The sequence below is a fragment of the Cebus imitator genome, unplaced genomic scaffold (genome assembly GCF_001604975.1).
Source record: "Cebus imitator isolate Cc_AM_T3 unplaced genomic scaffold, Cebus_imitator-1.0 Scaffold93, whole genome shotgun sequence".
NCBI classification, from domain to species: domain Eukaryota; kingdom Metazoa; phylum Chordata; class Mammalia; order Primates; family Cebidae; genus Cebus; species Cebus imitator.
The window spans coordinates 6,374,345-6,386,880 of record NW_016107408.1 but is presented as its reverse complement, the minus strand read 5'-3'; the positions used below and the strand labels follow the sequence as shown (position 1 = coordinate 6,386,880).

Here is a 12,536-nt window from a genome sequence, read left to right as displayed (position 1 = left end):
TGGGCATGGTAGCAGGTGCCTGTAGTCCCAGCTATTCAGGAGGCTGAGACAGGAGAATCACTTGAACCTGGGAGGTTGCAGTGAGCCGAGATAACACCATTGTACTCCAGCCTGGGTGACAGAGCAAGACTCCATCTCAAAACAAAAACAGAAAAACAAAACAAAAAAACTGCAATGAGATACCACTTCACACCTATTAGGATTAGGGTAACTAAAATAGAAAAGACAGACAATGTCAAATGTTGAGAATGCAGAGAAATTGGAATCTTTATGAAGTACTGTGGGAAATGTAAAATAGTACAGCCACTTTGGAAAATTGGGCAGTGTCTTAAAAAGGGGAACATAAATTTGCCTTATGATTCAGCAATTCCACTCCTATGAACCTGTCCAAAAAAATGAAAACATGTGTACTCAAAGACATGGATGCAGATGTTCATAGCAACATTGCTTATAATAGCCAAGAAACTGGAAATAATCCAAGTGTACATCAGCTGATGAATGGATAAACAAATTGCATTGTTTATTCCATGTTATACAATGAAACACTGCTCAGCAATTTAGTTTTTTGTTTGTTTTTGTTTTAGAGAATGGGTCTTGCTCTAGTTCCCAGGCTGGAGTGCAGGGGTGTGATCATAGCCCCCTGCTGCATCAACCTCCTAGCCTGAGGAACTCCTCCAGCCTCAGCCTCCCAAGTAGCTGGGACTATAGGCACATGCCTCCACTCCCAGCTGTTTTTTTAAATTTATGTTTTGTAAAGATGGAGTCCCACTCTGTTGCCTGGGCTGATCTTGAACTCCTAGTCTTGAGCCATCCTTCAGCCTCAGCCTCCCAAAGTGCAGGAAGTACAGGCATGATATACTATGTCTGGCCATATTCAGCAATTTAATGGGATGAACTACTGATACGTGCTACACAACATTATTTAACTTCAAAAACATTATGCTAAGGGAAAAAACCAGATGCAAGACTATATATCATGAGTTTGTGTATGTGAAATGGCTAGAAGAAGCACATTTGTAGAGATAGAAAGCAGAATAGTGTTTGCCTAAGGCTGATAATAGGAGTAGGAGTTAATTGTAAACGGGCATGATGGAACATTTTGGGGTGATGGAAATGTTTTCAACTGGATTGTGATGATGGTTACCAAAATCACTGAATTGTTCAAAGGGTGAATTTTATGCCATGTTTATTATACTTCAGTAAAGCTCTTTAAAATAACAACATAAAGGGGATCGCTTTGGATAAAATAAAGGCAAGAGCTTGGTAACTGAAAGGGTGGGGTCTTGGTAGCAAAAGGCATTGAAGGTAGACTTTTTTTTTTTCTTTTTTAAATAAATGGAGATAGGAGGGTCTCACTATGTTACTCTGGCTGATACTGAACCTCTATGTTCAAGCAATCCTTCCCCTTTAGGAGGCCAAGGCAGAAAGATCACCTGAGGTTAGGAGTTTGAGCTCAGTCAACGTGGTGAGACCTCATCTCTACAAAAAATTTTAAAAATTAGACAGGCATGGTTACAAGCACCGAGTAGTTCCAGCTACTTGGGAGGCAGAAACAAGAGGATCGCCTCATTTCAGGTCAAGGCTGCAGTGAGCTATGATCTGGTTACTGCACGTCAGCCTGGGTGACAGAGAGAGACCCTAACTCTAAAAAAGAAAAAAAAAAGAATTAAATCTTTTAATCTAAGAAGAGTATCTCTTGTTGCTGTAGTGTTGCTCTTTGGCCCAGGCTGGAGTGCAGTGGTACGATCTCGGCTCACTGTAGCCTCCGCCTCCCAGGTTCAAGCAATTCTCCTGCCTCAGCCTCCTGAGTATCTGGGATTACAGGTGCCTGCCACCATGCCAGGCTAATTTTTGCCCTTTTAGTAGAGATGGGGTTTCACTATGTTGACCAGGCTGGTCTTGAACTCCTGACCTCGTGATCCATCTCGGCCTCCCAAAGTGTTGGGATTACAGGCTTGAGCCACTGCACCCAGCAGTGTCTTGCCATGTTGTCTAGGCTAGTCTCAAACTTCTGGGCTCAAGGCCTTCCCAAGTGCTGGGATCACAAATGTGAGCCATGGCACCTGGCCTCTCCTCACTCACCCAGAGGTACAGTTCATATAGGAAAGGCAAGATAAATGCTTGAGGCTTTCCCTTTACTTACCGGTTTCCATAATAATGAATTGGTTTACTAGTATCCTTCAGTGGTGATTGTTTTTTTTTTTTTTTTTTTTTTTTTTTTTTTTTTAAATTTTTTTTTTTTTTTTTTTTTTTTTTTTTTTCCTTGTCCTTATTATCCTGATGAAGCTTAATATATTCCATCTTTGCTCTATGGGAATCTCCTTAAGTCAGCTCTTGAGTCCTTTGGACATGACCCTAGTAGGTTTTGAGAGCATCCTTGTTATCTGGTATGACAAGATGTCCTAGAGGAGTGGGGTAAAAAAAGAAAAAGACAAGATGTTCTAGTCCCATCTTGTGTATTTCCTGCCACAGACTTGGAATGTGGCCTCCAAAGAGCCCTTGTTCCTGTTAGTGGGAAATGACTTTTGGAGACTACAGACTGGGTGCTAGAGGCACCCCTTCCTACTTTGCAGGTCTTTGTTTCTAGGCCTTTTCAGTGGCCAGAGCTAGGAAACATTGCTTAAAAAGATAAAATACACATCATGCGTTTTTATTGATATTTCTTTTTTTTCTTTTTTTTTTTTAAAGACAGGGTTTCACCATGTTGGTCAGGCTGGTCTTGAACTCCCGACCTCAGGTGATCTGCCTGCCTTGCCTCCAAAGTGCTTGGATTACAGGCGTGAGCCACCGTGCCCGGCCTTATTGAGATTTCTAATATAAATTCAGGACTACATGATTTTTGTTTAACCTTGCCTTTCTTTAACTTTCTCTCTGATTCTCAATATACCAGGTATGATAAAGTTGAAATATCACATAATTACTCATCTGCTTAATGCCACATTCTCAGAAGAAAATACTGCCACCAATAATATGATTACTGTAAACTGAGATATATATTTTGCAGTTTTCTTTCCTATTGAGGTGTACAGTTAAATTAGTCTTTTAAAGTTCTTGGGAATAGTTTCTTTTTCTGTAGTTATTCCACTAACTACACATACACTTAGGTTTGTTTGTTTCATTTTACTTTTGATTTTTAGGGATTGCTTTATAGAAATTTTAATTTTATAATTATGCAAAATGTTTACATGGTTGCAGTGGTAGATACACAAAATGATGTGTATTCAAAGAAATCTAGCTTTTGTCTGTCCCTCCCTTCTACTTTGTTCCCGCCCTCTTCCTACAGATAACTGCTTTAAAAGTTTTATGATTTATCCTTACATTGCTTGTTTTAAAAATATTAATTGATATGTATATATCTTCATAGCCACTTTTCTTTACATGCATGGTAGCTTAATATAAATTAAGCCTGTTTATATTTATTGATATAATTGATATGGTTTGCTTAAGGGTGGCCATTTAGTGTTACATTTATATGTATATAAATATATATATATATAAATTTATATAGTTGTTCACTATGTAGTCTGTTTGGTTTGCTCTTTTTTTTAAATGTATTTTTTGGATTTAGGAAGGTTTATATTTTTCTCTAATGGCTATTAATGGTTAGTAGAGATGGGGTTTCAATATGGTGAAATATGTTTCACCATTAAACCCTTATTAAATCTTTGTGTACTACTGTTAGGTTATTATTATTATTATTATTAGCTTCCTACTGTGAATAATATGCACATAACTAGTAACCTCTTCACTCACCCTCCTCTTTACCCCAGCATTTGATTTCAAGTATCTCCGTTGACTCTCTCACTTACACCTAAAGTTTGTCAGCAAACTTATTCTTTTTTTCTGCTATCCCCTTTCTCCTTTATTTTTTGAGAGCTGTACTGTATTTTCTTTCTTTCTGGTTTTGTTTGTTTGTGTTGTTTTTCTTTTTTGAAATGGAGTCTTGCTTTGTCACCCAGGCTGGAGTGCCATGGTGCAGTCTTGGCTGAGTGCAACCTCCACTTCCCAGGGTTCAAGCGATTCTCCTGCCTTAGCCTCTCAAGTAGCTGGGACTATAAGCACCACTCCCGGCTAATTTTTGTATTTTTAGTAGAGACAGGGTTTCACCATGGTGGCCAGGCTGGTCTCAAACTCCTGACCTCAGTTGATACACCCACCTTGGCTTCCCAAAGTGCTGGGATTACAGGTGTGAGCCACCATGCCTGGCCTGTCTTTCCTTTTTTGAGACAGAGTCTCACTCTTTACCCAGGCTGGAGTCCAGTGGTGTGATCATAGCTCATTGCAGCCTTGACCTCCAGCCATCCTCCCACCTTAGCTTCCCAAGTATCTAGGATCACAAGGCCATGCCACCATGCCTGGCTAACTTTTTAATTTTTTTTTTTTTTTTGTGACAGAGTTTTGCTCTTGTTGCCCAGGCTGGAGTGCAATGGCACAACCTTGGCTCATCACAACCTCCGCCTCCAGAGTTCAAGCGATTCTCCTACGTCAGCCTCCCAAGTAGCTGGAATTGTAGGCATGTGCCACCACACCTGGCTAATTCTGCATTTTTAGTAGAGATGGGGTTTCTCCACATTGGTCAGGCTGGTCTTGAACTTCTGACCTCAGGTGATCCACCCGCCTCAGCCTCCCGAAGTGCTGGAATTGCAGGGGTGAGCCACCGTGCCTGGCCACCAACTATGTAATTTTGAGAAAATCATTCGCAGTTATAAGTATACAGCTTATACAGCTTTTGTGGGGTTTTTTTGTTTTTGTTTTTGTTTTTTGAGACAGGGTCTTGCTCTTTTACCCAGGCTGGAATGTAGTGGTGCAGTCATGGCTCACCACAGGCCTGACCTCTTGGGCTCAAGTGATCCTCCCACCTGATCCTCCTGAGTAGCTGGGACCACAGGCTTGTGCTATAGTACCCAGCAGTTTTTTTAATTTTTTGTAGAGATGAGGGCCTAATTGTAATATATTATGAACATTTTTAATGTCAGTAGATACAGATTTACAACACCACTTTGAATGACTTCATAATACTCTACTGACTGAATATACCATCGTATCTTTTCTTTTTTTTTTTAATATACAGAGACAGAGCCTCACCATGTTGCCTAGGCTGGTCTTGAGCTCCTGGGCTCAAGTGATCCTTCCACCTGGGCCTCCCAAAGTGCTAGGATTACAGGTGTGAGCCACCATGCCCAGACTATTTTTGATTTTAATGCAAGGCAAAACTACAATTAGCCCTACACATCTTTTGTGGTCATTTATTTTCTTTTAATATTATGGCATAAAAAGGCATTTCTAATAGAACCCTGTTGCCTGCTTTAACTCTTTAGCCCCCAAATCATTAGTGCTTCTCTCTCGCTAGGTTCAATCATGGCTACCTCTAAGCCAATCATCCATGGATTTTACTGCCCCAGATCCCTCTCCTGAGCTCTCACAGATACTGGAAACTCAGTGGTCCCACCCTGAGGTCAACCTAGACAACTCCAGACATCAGACTCTCTCTCTTCTCCCCTTTCTTTATTCGTGATTTGGACAAGCCATCCATCCATGTAACATCTTCAACTCTTCCAGTTTTACCTAGTGTATGATAAACATATAATCCCTAATGTACACAAAAATATATCTTACTAAGGTTCGTCAGTAAATGACTTAAATTATTTGAGATGCCTGCTTCTACTTAAGGCAGCTAGGTACCTCCCCTCTCCATAAATTATGCACTTGGAAAATAGGGCTAGCAAGTGCTAGACATAAATAATTGATAATTAAGCTTTCCTAAATGATGAATTCCACTGTTGTATCACTGCAGATGGCTGCCCTTTGTCTCTTTAAGTTTTGATGGGTGACTTTCAAGAGTTCCTCAGTGATTACTTTGATTTTGTCTGCATTATTACTCTCAAATAATGTTTTCCTGGTTGTTTAATTCAACAGTTGCCTCACTTTGTGGTGAGTGACTTTATCCAAATTGTTTTGTTTAATAGGTGTTTCTAGACTAAAGCTCCATGTGTAGAAAATTTTAAAAATAATTGTTTGGTTCAGTTTTCGCTAGAATTTTCTTCTCTGTCTTCCTTCCTATGGCTTCCTTCTCCACAGGCTCAAAGTGCCGAATCTCATTTTTTTTTAGTTTGCTATAAATATTTTTTTTACCCTTTTCTTTTTTCTTTCTTTCTTTATTATTTTTTTGAGACAGGGGCTCACTCTGTCACCCAGGCTGGAGTGCAGTGGCATGATCATAGCTCACTGCAACCTTTAACTCCTAAACTCAGGCAATTCTCCTGTCTCAGCCTCCTGAGTAGCTGGGATTACAGGCACGCGCCACCATGCCCAGCTAATTTTTTGTATTTTTATTTTTTTTTTTTTTTTTTTTTTTTTTTTTGAGACGGAGTTTCGCTCTTGTTACCCAGGCTGGAGTGCAATGGCGCAATCTCGGCTCACCGCAACCTCCGCCTCCTGGGTTCAGGCAATTCTCCTGTCTCAGCCTCCTGAGTAGCTGGGATTACAGGCACGCGCCACCATGCCCAGCTAATTTTTTGTAGTTTTAGTAGAGACGGGGTTTCACCTTGTTGACCAGGATGGTCTTGATCTCTTGACCTCGTGATCCACCCGCCTCGGCCTCCCAAAGTTCTGGGATTACAGGCGTGAGCCACCGTGCCCGGCCATGCCCAGCTAATTTTTGTATTTTGTATTTATTTTTTTATTTTTAGTAGAGACAAGGTCTTGCTATGTTGCCCAAGCTGGTCTTGAACTCCTGGCCTAAAGCAATCCTCCTGCCTTAGCCATCCGGAGTGTTGGGATTACAGGCAAGACCCATCACACCCTGCCTGCTACAAATCTTCAACAAAAGTTGCAACTGATTTAGGGAGTTTGTGTATCCTCACTGTATTATACACAAGCAAGCCTTTCACCATTTATAAGTTCCTTGTATTACTTTCAGAAATGGGGTATATGAGAGTGTTGATAAAGGTATATTATGGGATGTGTTCTTTACTTTGAACAGCTTACCTTCATGGGAGAATTAGATCATAGAAATTAGGGGTAAGAAACATTTGTTTAATCATCAAATTTAAAATGTATTCCCAGATGGAATTTTCAGCATAACCTAAGCCTCCTTTGGTGACTTCTCAGTTCCGTCATATCCTGACACAGTTCCTTGGTTTGTCTGGATGAGGCAGATGGGAATTTTGGCCCTGACTGCTGATTTCATTTGGTTATTATATTGTATTGAAAATATTTCTGCCTCCTGGTTGATTAAGAAGGGACAAAGGGGCCCTGCCATGACTGATGTCCCAGCATCCCAGGAGCTCTGGCCATTAGCACTTAATAAATTTGAGGTGGAGAGGATATGTGTGTAGCCTTCTTTCATAGCATTAAATTGTCCTCTTATTTTATACCATAGTCTGTGTGGTAATTGGTAGGGAAAGCCAGGGATAGGTGTATTATTTAAATTCATATTTTCCTCTGAGACAATCATGTTTCGAAGCAAGTTATGATGAAGAACCTTCATCATAGAAGATTATAGAGGTATAGAAGTAGTGGTAGGTGGATACCAAGATTTCTGTGTGTAGCTCTAAGCTGGGTTATGAAAATCTAGGCAAAGAAATGTATCTGCAGATATAGGAAAAAACTCAGTTTCTCCTGTACTCTTACAACAGAAGCAGCACAGAAACCTTCTGTATCCTCTGGTCAGCAAAATGTGTGGGGATTCTTCCCACCAGCAACCACTCAGTTCTGCAGAGGACACCAGCTGTGTGTCCTCCAATTCATTTCAGTTCTGATAACTACCTGAAGATAACGTCCGATCCCACAGGTTGAGGGTGTAGTCCCACAAGACTGCCCCCGACTTCTGATGCTCATTGCAAGCCCCAGGCTGTTTTACCTGTGCTTCCGGCTACCCAACCAGAAAGCAGGTTCCTATAACCGCTTCTTTGGGTTTGATTAACTTGCTAGAGAGGCTCACAGAACTAGGGAAACACATTTACCAGTTTATTATCAAGGATATTGCAAAGGATACAGAGAGAGAAACATAGGCCAAGGTTATGTGGGAAGAGGCACAGAGCTTCCATGCCATCTCTGGGCTTGCCACCCTCTAGAAACCTCCAAGTATTCCCCTGTTTGGAAGCTCTCTGAACCCAGTCCTTTGGATATTTATGGAAGCTTCATTACATAGCATGGTTGATTACATCATTGGACATTGGTGATAACTTTCAGCCCCTCTTCCCTTCCTCGGTGGTTGGGGGATAGGCTGAAAGTCCTAACCTTCTAATCCTGCCATGTTCTTTCCAGTGACCAGCCGCCATCCTGAGGCTACCTAGAGGCTGCCAGCCACTGGTTAATTCATTAGCATATGTAACGACATCACTTTGGCTGGTGAGGTGGCTCACACCTGTAATCCCAGCACTTTGGAAGGCCAAGGTGGGTGGATCACCCAAGGTCAGGAGTTCAAGACCAGCCTGGCCAACATGGTGAAACCCCATCTCTACTAAAGATACAAAAATTAGCCAGGCATGGTAGCGGGTGCCTATAATCCCAGCTACTCGGGAGGCTGAAGCAGGAGAATAGCTTGAACCCGGGAGGTGAAGGTTGCAGTGAGCCGAGATCACGCCACTATACTCCAGCCTGGGCAACAGAGAGAGACTCTGTCTCAAGAAAAAAAAAAACAAAAAAACAGACATCACTTTGGATATTCCAAGGATTTAAATTTTTTTTTTTTTCAGTTGGGAATCTCTCTCTGTTGCCTAGGCTAGAGTATAGTGGCGTGATCTCAGCTCACTGCAACCTCTGCCTCCTGGGTGCAAGCAATTCTCCTGCCTCATCCTCCCAAGTATCTGGGGCTACAGGCATGTGTCACCACACCTGGCTAATTTTTGTATTTTTAGTAGAGAAAGGGTTTTGCCATGTTGGCCAGGCTGGTCCCTAACTCCTGATCCCAAGTGATCTGTCCCCCTTGGCCTCCCAAAGTGCTGGGATTATAGGCGTGAGCCACCACCATGCCTGGCCTAGATGTTCCAAGAATTTTAAGAGTTGCATTCCAGGAAATGGATTGAAAATTAAACATGTATTTTATAATATCATAGTGTGTATGTGTGTGTGTGTGTGTGTGTGTGTATATATATATATATATATATATATATATATATATATGCTGATGCCTGTAGCTGAGATTCTTCAATACATGGAATAACTATTTCAAATTTAAGGGCAAAAATCAGGAACAAAAATGTATATATGATCATTAATGTGCATTGTAGGACCTTTTGGTCTTTTGGCTGGAGGTATTTTAGACAGATCATGAGAAGAATTCAATTAAGAATGTTAAAAGGAAAACAGTGATCTATTCTATGTTTGGTATCTTGGGTTTTCCCTGCTGTGATTTTACTTATTTTGTGCCATTGTCCCAAATCAGGAAAAGAAAACACTTTTGGGATTAGAAATTGCTCTAATTATTCATTCGAAGGGTTAACTTTTTTGTTTTTTTGAAACAGTGTCTTGCTCTGTTGCGCAGACTGGAGTGCAGTGGCAGGATCTCAGCTCACTGCACCTCCATCTCCTGGGTTCAAGAGATCCTCCTACCTCAGCCTCCTGAGTAGGTGGAACTACAGGCACATGCCACCACACCCGGCTAATTTTTCCATTTTCAGTAGAGACAGGGTTTTGCTATGTTGGCCAGTCTGGTCTCAAACTTCTGACGTCAGGTGATCTGCCTGCCTCAGCCTCCCAAAGTATTGAGAAACCTCCAAGTATTCCCCTGTTTGGAAGCTCTCCGAACCTAGTCACATTACAGGTGTGAGCCACCACATAGAGCCCAAAGGCTTAACATTTTAAAAAATCAGCTTTTTTACTACATATAGTTTGACGGTTTTCTGGTTGTTTGATTTTTTTTTTCTGTTTGTTTCTCTCTAGGAAGCTATTTTGCCAGCCACTTCATTATGGGAGGAGAGAAGTTTGACTCAACTCATCCTGAAGGTTACCTGTTTGGAGAGAACAGTGATCTGAACTTTCTGGGGAACAGACCAGTTGCGGTATGGCTGTAATCAGTTTACTCCCTCTTGGAGCTTAAGTTGCCAATTCAAAAAGTATAACAAAAAATGAGTTTGCAGTTGCTCATTCAGCAGTTTGTAACTTGGTCTGTGTTGAGAGAGGGGTACTAGAAGTCAAACTGCAGCCTCCTTGGTTGTACAGGGTCTTGGTGCTAGAGGAGTGGAAGAACTCCTAGAGTCTTGTGAGGGTAAGGATGAGTCTCACAAAATCAAGCTTTCTTGAGGATCCAGATCTCTGCCTAAATGCCACATCTTCAGGCAGCCCTTTTCCAAGGGCTTACCTTTTTTCCTTCTTCTTCATAGGACTTAACACCAAACTTTTACTGATTTGTCTTTCTCTGCTTATTGTTTGCCTCCCCTTTAGAATGTAAGTTTCATAAGACAAGAACTGTTTTTACTGTATTATCCCAAACCTAGAACAAAGCCTGGCACGTAATAATAAGCCCTTAATAAATGTTTGTTGAATGACTGAAAGTGTTTCTGTTGATAAATGAATTGATATGAGGATACATTTTTCTCACTTGTTCCTTCAGCTCATCCCATAAACTTCTATTAAGAACCTTCTTTGCACCCAGCAGGAGTCTTTGTAATAATAATTGCCAGGTGGCTATTGAGTGGCTCCTGTGTGTTAGGAAGGTCCTAGAGACTCCTGTTCCATATGAAGACCACTTGACGTAGAACTTATCACTCCATTTTATAAGTGAGAGAACTGAGGTGTTCCGGGAGATGAATAACGATAGTAGCCAGCATTTATGAAGTGCACTCTATGTTCTAAGCATTGTTCGAAGGGTTTTATATACATTTTTCTCCAAGTCACGTAACTAGGTTTGCCTGGTCACAGATCAATAATCCTTCCAGTGCTCCTCACTGCCTTGAAAATTCTGCCTTCCTCAAGAAGCGCCCAGTTTGGTGGAGCAGACAAAACACGGAAACAGGAAATGTTTAAATAACAATAAAGATCAGAAGTGATTGGATTCTGTGGGAATTGAGAGTGGGAGAAGGCAATGGCGAGGGCAGGTTGCTTCAGTGTTATGCTGGGAAGAGTGCAGGGAGCTGAGCTGGCCGTCGAAGGATGGTGGGTTGGATGAGGCCTTTCCAGGAGTGCAGCACCGAGAGCACAGGCCTCAGAGCATTCAAGTTGTTGAATTAACAAACATTTACTGAGCAACTACTGTGTGTCAGGTACCGAGATAGGCACTGTGGATACAGAGCTGAAATGAGCATGGTTTGTTCTTGCCTGCAACAAATAAGGAAACCAGTCTGGCCCAATTGGAAGGTAGGCCAGGTGTGGTGGCTCACTCGTGTAATCCCAGCACTTTGGGAGGCCCAAGGTTGGGATTTCGACACCAGCCTGGCCCTAACCTCATCTCTGCTAAAAAGACAAAAATTAGCTGGTCGTGGTGGCACCTGCTGTAATCCCAGCTACTCCAGAGGCTGAGGTGGGAAAATCACTTGAAACCAGAAGATGGAGGCTGCAGTGAGCCAAGGTTTCCCTACTGCACTCCAGCCTAAGGGATAGAGTAAGACTCTGTTTCAAAAAAAAAAAATAATAATAGAAAGGTAGTTGGCAGCTCTGTTACCTTGATAGGTTTTTTACTCTCTCCTGTAGACTATGGGGAATATTTAAGATTTTTAGATAGGTGAGTGACCTGGAGAAACTGCTTTTCTGGGAAGATTGGTCTGATGATGGTCTTCTATCTTGAGCTTTAACATAAAAATAATTGTTTTGCTGGTTTTCATTGTTCTCTTCCTTTCTGTCTGAAGTGATTCCTCCGCTAATTTTTAGTCCAGTAGCACACTTTTCAAAATACCAAATCTTGTCTGCTTCAAATTAAATTATGCCAACTAATACTTATCAAATGTCTACGCTTTGATTTTGTTACTACTGCCTTGGTAATTAGAGTAGAGAGATATTTCTTTTTTTTCCAATAGAGCCAATAAAAATATTTGCTCACTCACCAGGGAGTCAGCTTGTGCTTCGAGAGTAGCCATTTCTTCTATTAATAGCATGGACTTGATGTTTGCATCTGTTTCTGTCTTTTTTCCTTTCATCTGATGTAAAAATAGTTGATATATTTTTAAAAATTTTTTCAGCCTTTTCAATCCATAAAGATGATATAAAAATAAGTAAATCAGGGATGTCCAATCTTTTGGGTTCCCTGGGCCACATTGGAAGAAGAATTGTCACATTGGGCCACACACAAAATACATTAGATAGCTGATGAGCTGCAAACAAAAAACAAAAAAAACCAAAAACTCAAGAAAAATCTTATAATGTTTTAAGAAAGTTTATGAATTGTGTTGGGGCACATTAAAAGCCATCTACCCTCAGGCCGCAGGTTGGACAAGCTTGAAGTAAATGTTGCGTTAGGTTCAACTTGAAGTTTATGCTGGCTGGCAGACTTTTCCCAAGTTTGCCTGTAGCAACCTATGAATAACTGAATGCTTCGTGAAATGCTAGGTAGCGGCCTTGACCTTAAAGTTGAGGCTTTTTTTTTTTTTTTTTTTTTTTTT

At 41.2% G+C, this 12,536-nt stretch overlaps 1 protein-coding gene across 1 annotated transcript in view; it reads left to right on the top strand.

Moving 5' to 3' along the window:
* Positions 1–12,536, top strand: part of RNF157 (ring finger protein 157) — a 90,159-nt gene that overhangs the window by 8,283 nt on the left and 69,340 nt on the right. The window contains exon 2 of the mRNA XM_037741083.1: positions 9,886–10,004. Within this exon, the coding sequence (XP_037597011.1) occupies positions 9,886–10,004 (119 nt within the window). The remainder of the gene's footprint in view (positions 1–9,885; positions 10,005–12,536) is intronic.